General features: G+C 40.7%; 1 protein-coding gene across 8 annotated transcripts in view; it reads left to right on the top strand.

Annotated features, from left to right (window-relative positions):
* The window catches only part of kcnq5a (potassium voltage-gated channel, KQT-like subfamily, member 5a), a 117,735-nt gene that overhangs the window by 87,664 nt on the left and 23,450 nt on the right, over positions 1–6,621 (top strand). For all 8 annotated transcript variants that reach the window (XM_046069936.1, XM_046069934.1, XM_046069935.1 and 5 more), the window contains exons 5-7: positions 1,952–2,077; positions 3,406–3,516; positions 3,703–3,798. In XM_046069936.1, coding sequence (XP_045925892.1) covers positions 1,952–2,077; positions 3,406–3,516; positions 3,703–3,798 — 333 coding nt within the window. The remainder of the gene's footprint in view (positions 1–1,951; positions 2,078–3,405; positions 3,517–3,702; positions 3,799–6,621) is intronic.

The raw sequence follows: 6,621 nt of genomic DNA, 5'->3' as shown, positions 1-6,621 counted from the left end.
CAATAATGGGATGAGGTTGCATACAGAGGGAGAGAAAGTAGAGGAGAGAGGAGCTCAGTGCATCATAGGAAATCCCCCAGCAGTCTAGGCCTATAGCAGCATAACTAAGGGATGGTTCAGGACTAACCTGAGCCAGCCCTAACTATAAGCTTTATCAAAGAGGAAAGTCTTAAGCCTACTCTTAAATGTGGAGATGGTGTCTGCCTCCTGAACCCAAACTGGAACCTGGTTCCCCAGGAGAGGAGCTTGATAGCTGAACGCTCTGGCTCCTAGTCTACTTTTGGAGACTCTAGGAACCACAAGTAACCCTGCATTCTGGGAGCGCAGTGCTCTGGTGGGGTAGTAAGGTACTATGAGCTCTTTAAGATAAGATGGTGACTGACCATTAAGAGCTGTGTAGGTAAGAAGAATGATTTTAAATTCTATTCTGGATTTTACTGGAAGCCAATGCTGAGAAGCTAAAACAGGAGAAATATGATCTCTTTTTGCTGCATTCTGGATCAGCTGAAGAGTCTTAATGGACTTTTTCGAGCAGCCTGATAATAAGGAATTGCAGTAATCCAGCCTAGAAGTAACATGTTCCTGATTTTCGCAATATTACATAGGTGAAAAAAGGCAGTCCTTGAAATTTGCTTAATGTGAGACTTAAACGACATGTCCTGATCAAAGATAACTCCAAGATTCCTCACAGTGGTGCTGTACTCCAGGGCGATGCCATCAAGGGAAACTATATCTTTAGATAATGCGTCACGGAGGTGCTTAGGCCCCAGAACAATAACTTCAGTTTTATCTGAGTTTAACATTAGAAAATTACAGGTCATCCAGAACATCCTGAAGGCACATTTGAAGTTTAGCTAACTGATGAGTTTCATCTGGCTTGATCGATAGATATAACTGAGTATCATCTGCATAACAATGAAAGCTTATGGAATATTTCCTGATAATATTGCCTAAAGGAAGCATATATAAAGTGAAGAGGATTGGTCCGAGGACAGATCCTTGTGGTACTCCATGACTAACTTTGGCATGCATGGAGGACTCATCGTTAACATGTACAAACTGAAATCGATCTGATAAATAGGACTTAAACCAGCTTAGAGCGGTTCCTTTAATGCCAATGAAATGTTCCAGTCTCTGTAATAGGATCTGATGGTCAATGGTATCAAATGCAGAACTAAGATCTAATTAAAGTCCTTTGTCTGATGCAATAAGGAGGTCATTAGTAATTTTCACCAGTGCTGTCTCTGTGATATGATGAGCTCTGAATCTTGAAAATCCTCAAATAAACTATTGCTCTGTAGAAAGTCACACAGCTGTTTAGCAACTGCTTTCTCCAGAACCTTAGAGAGAAATGGAAGTTTAGATATAGGTCTATAGTTGGCTAAAACATCCAGATCAAGTTTGGGCTTTTTCAGAAGAGGTTTAATTACAGCTACTTTAAAGTACTGTGGTACATAGCCTGTTGATAGAGATAGATTGATTATATCTAGCATAGAAGTGCTGACTAAGGGTAAAACATCTTTAAGCAGCCTAGTCGGGATGGTGTCTAAGAGGCAGGTTGATGGTTTAGATGAAGAAATTATTGAAGTTAGTTGGTAAAGGCTGAGGGAAGCAAAACAGTCTAATATATATATCTGGTTCTACAGCTGTTTCTAAGGTTCCTGAGTTTAGAGATAATTCGGTGCCAGTTGAGGGCAGGTCTTGGTGAATTTTGTCTCTAATAGCTAGAATTTTATCATTAAAGAAGCTCATGAAGTCGAAACTACTGAGAGCTATAGGAATACTTGGCTCAATAGAGCTGTGACTCTCTGTCAGCCTGGCTACAGTGCTGAAAAGAAACCTGGGGTTGTTCCTATTTTCCTCTATTAATGACGATTTTATTAATATATATACGTATATATATATATATATATATACTGTATATATATTTGTGTGTGTGTGTGTCTTGTAGGAGCTGGTGACTGCCTGGTATATTGGGTTCCTGGTGTTAATCTTCTCCTCCTTTTTGGTCTATCTGGTGGAGAAAGAAGTCAATCAGGACTTTGCCACCTACGCCGACGCTCTGTGGTGGGGCACGGTGAGCGCACACACATATTACACACAAATGCACTTGAGCATACCAAACCAAACAGTGACTGTATCACACAAAGTCTGAGATTTTTGGGAACTTCAAACACCAGAACTTGTCTAACTGACTGCCACAAAGAGTTGAAATCATAAAATGTTTTTCCCATCCAACATAGTATGATTGCTCCCTTTAATCTAAGGTAAAATAAAAGAAAGCCAACCAAGTGGAGTCATGCTGTTTCTATCTGACAACAGTGATATATTTCCATTTACAGTTTGTGTGTGACCTTAATGACACCTTCAGCACAAAAGCCAACAGGAAAGGCCTTTGAAGTCACACTTGGCTAACTGCAATGCACTGTTTCCTCCTACATCTAAAACCCATTATGCCTTGAAAACGTGGAAACAGACAACACACGAACAAGTTATGGGCCGATCGATAAATTCAATTTTTTCTTGCTGCTAGGTGAACCTGGCCGGTTAGACTTGTGGGAATGACATTTAGACACACCGTGTTCCCATGTTCTGTAGCCTTGGAGCGTCTTTCTTTCTGGTAGACACTAAAAGCCTTTACATCATTTTTGTGAAAAGGTGAATTGTACACAGTGCACCATTCTCTTGATGTATTTAAACTGTGACCGCTATATAAGTCTCTAAATGCTTTTGAGACATTTTGAAAAAGCATTAAATCTACCACTAAATCTGGTGAAAGCTGATTTCATGGCATTCACTAGGTCACCAATTAGGTCACTAATTATCCTGCTTTTTGTTTGGCGAGTGTGAACTTGGAAAAAAATCATTGTTAACAAACTAGCTAGATAATGCATTGTGGCTAAATTGCTTGTGTCAAAAGTCAAAAACTTGAATTTGCTAAATGTAGGATCAGGCCATGGACAGTTGTGAGAGATTCAACTAGCTTGTGTACAAGATTTGTTCATAAAAACCTCTGAGGCTTTGCATAAATTTGAATTTAGGAAATAAGTCCAAAAAGGAGCCAGTTTGTGCACAAAAGTACACCTATTATGAGTGTTTCAAGAATATAGAGAAGACGATTTGTTTGTAATTGTTTGCTGTATCAGTACTAGTCATGTGATTTAATCTACATACTTATGGGATGTGACTGAAACCACCTTTTTACTATATAGTGCGCAGGTGTACTTTCCACCATTGTATTCCTACACTACAGCTGTCAGTGATGGTGCAAAAAAACCCACAATTTGCTGCTCACCATAGAGTAAACAATTGAGTGTCTATTAAGTAGGGAATAGTGGATGAGTGAGCAAGGGACAGATTTCAGCAAAGCCCTGGTTACCTGAGTGTTGACCTCTGACTCTTTAGATCACCCTTACAACCATTGGCTACGGTGACAAGACTCCGCAGACGTGGACCGGGCGGTTATTATCTGCCTGTTTTGCTCTGCTGGGGATCTCCTTCTTTGCCTTGCCAGCTGTGAGTCAAATACAGACATACATCATGACACCGTGACTGATTACAAGTACTGTATTTCCTAATAGCTCCTTAAAGCTAATGCTAACAGTAGTAGGAGCCATGTTTTCTCTTTTGTTTTGTTTATCTATGTGTGTGTGTGTGTGTGTGTGTGTGTGTGTGTGTGTGTGTGTGTTTCTCTGCATGTAGGGGATCCTAGGGTCAGGTTTTGCCCTGAAGGTGCAAGAGCAGCATCGACAGAAGCACTTTGAAAAGAGGAGGAACCCAGCTGCCAGCCTCATCCAGGTACACCCACACATACGCAGGGAACAAACACACATCACCTCTACTGATTTTTTTCTTTTTGCACCAGTAGCTGCAGCTGAGGACCAGCGTGAAAAGAGAGAACTTTCTCTACTCTTAAGTGCAGATTTCAATGTATGTGTGTGCGCTGTCTGTTTTGACCGTTTCTAAAGCCTTCCAATGCGTGTCCCTGGGTCTGAATAAAAGCATGAGTGTGTGTATGTCCACTCTTTACCCTTTAATGAGTGTGATAGGAATATGTTGAAGTGCGTGGATGGGTGGTTTCAACATCTCTCTTCCTATCAGAGTGAAGGTGTTTCATTAAGTACTTAATATGAATGTGTATGTGTGTCTGTGTGCGTGTGTTTTGTCCATCTCTGGGCTGTCAGAGTGTGTAACTGATGATGACTAACGGTGTGTGAGGCACGCTGTCGTTTCTCAGGTCCAACAGCAACACACACTACTGGGATTTATGAGCCGTGTCCATGGCAACCATTCCCTGGGCAAACGCTCCCCCCGTCACTCATTGTAATAGACAAGACCAGCTGCATTACTTTATAATGAACAATAAATATCTGCTGTGGAGTGTGTGTGTGTGTGTGTGTGTGTGTGTGTGCGCCCACAATTGTGTGCTTTTCTCTGTGTTTGCACATATGTGTGTCTCTGAGAGTGTCTGCGTTTCTTTATGTGTGTGTGTGTGTGTGTGTTCGTCTGTCTACTATCCTATATGAACTTCCTTGACCTACTTTTTAAAATTTTCCATGGTATTTTTTTCAAAGCTCTGAGCATTATTTTTTTTAGATTTAGTAATCATTTATATCAGTTTTGAGTAGGGGTGTAACGATACACCAAATCCACAGTTTGGTTCAGACCTCGATTTTTTAGCCACGGTTTGGTTCATACTCCCCCCAACCCAGAAAGAGGCGAAGCAAGCCGGAGTGTTTTAAGATATACTTTATTTAATCCTGCGAAGGGAAACTCAATGTTTTCACTCTGTTATTCTGCAATCATGCGATCCTTGTCAATTTAAATAAGCAAAGAACTGTCACATGATCATGTAAATATACAGTATCACTTAAACTACATCAACACCCTTAGTATGTTGTTAATGACATGGTCTTACAGTAATTGAAAATTATATTGATATTTGTACAATTTTACATAATGTGTTCAAGTGAAGCATCACAACTTGTGGTATCATTAAACTTCTTACTTTTTCATCTGTTTGACTGCAACTTCCTGGTTATGAGCTTGGAAATCTTTACATGTTACAGCTACTTCCTCATCACTCAAGTTTGACCTACTTTACTTACTTTAGTGATGGACATATATGCATTATAAAAATGGTGGTTTATTATAGAGAACAGTGTGGGTGCTAGTTTAGGTGATAGGGTAAAGTGGGGATTAGTTTAAAACTGTCTGGGTCTCACCATGTGTCGCTGCATTCCCAGATATGTGATATCAGATCAGTGTGAAATTGGCTAAAGCTAAACATTGTCTTGCCTATCCTCCCTGTTATCAATATGATCAGTTGTTATGCTTGACAAAGACCATTTGGAGCCCAATTGATCCTAAATAACCCACAAAGGGAGCAATTAATCCTGTGCGTTGATCTTGTTTCTGTTTTATTTGTGTCAAGCACCTGGTCAGTGTCTGTTGTCTGCCAAGCTCCTAACATTTTCCTCAACAGGTAAAAGGAAACTTGGAAGCAGCTTTGACATGTTCAGTGTGTGGATGACATTACTATTCTGTCCATCACTTCACTCCCCTATCCCACACAGCTCTCCCTGCTTTAACCCACTGTGTGTTTGTGTGGGTGTGTGTCTGTCTGCAGGGCAAGAGGATATTATCACTGTTTTCAAGACTCAGCAGCTGGTCAATGCAAAATTTCATGGGCTACAATAATTAGTTTGCCTACCAATTGTATTTTTAGAATAAGATTGAATCTCCAAATTACTTTAAAGTTGTCTCTATAGTAGCCCAACAACCAACAGCCAAAATTGACTAGTATTTGGCAAGTGGCCGTGTTAAATTTCCCACCCTGTCTGTGTAAAGTGTTTATATAAAGACTTTCCAGTCGTGTCGCAAATCTTGTAACCACAACTGGCACCATTGAGGAGGTTCAGTCAGCTGCAAGTAAATCAAGAAAACAACCTGTAAAAATGATTGAGGTTAATGTAGGTCATTATTGCAGAATGGCCAGTGCATTTGTTTACAAATGAGGGTTACTGTAAACCCAAATTAAACATTCTGCATATGTGTGTCAATGAGGGTTCATGTGATTTGTGTGCAGTCGAAATTGTATGGCCATGTGGACTGTAATCAACAATGAACGTGTGTGAAGGCTTTGGCCAATGCAGACACAAAATAAACATAACTGTTTGCCCAAAGCAAACAAACATGACTAACAGCAAAAACTAACTCCTGATGTCCATAGACGTTCTATTTGCTTAATCTAATCCATCCATTGCAGACATTAACTTGCAAGTAGTCAATGAACATTTGACTAGTTTAACTGGGTATAAAACGGAACAGTGGTCTTTCATGTCCAAATCGCAGACTTGTATGATGAAATGACTCACTCTCCATGGCCATACTGCGGACCACCAATATGGCTGCCAGCTGGTTACATCCCCTGAAGCACCCTGTATATGTTACATGTTCACATATATCTCAGTCCCTTTTTCCTCACCATGTTTGTGCCATTGCCCGTCTGCGTCATGTTTGTGCGTGTGTGTACATGTGAATGTGTGCGCGTCCTGTCCATCTGCTCCCTCCCCCACCCAGGCGGCTTGGCGTCTATACTCCACCGACGGCGCTCGCCCC

The sequence above is a fragment of the Micropterus dolomieu genome, linkage group LG15 (genome assembly GCF_021292245.1).
Source record: "Micropterus dolomieu isolate WLL.071019.BEF.003 ecotype Adirondacks linkage group LG15, ASM2129224v1, whole genome shotgun sequence".
NCBI lineage: Eukaryota > Metazoa > Chordata > Actinopteri > Centrarchiformes > Centrarchidae > Micropterus > Micropterus dolomieu.
This window is presented reverse-complemented; position numbering and strand designations above follow the sequence as displayed.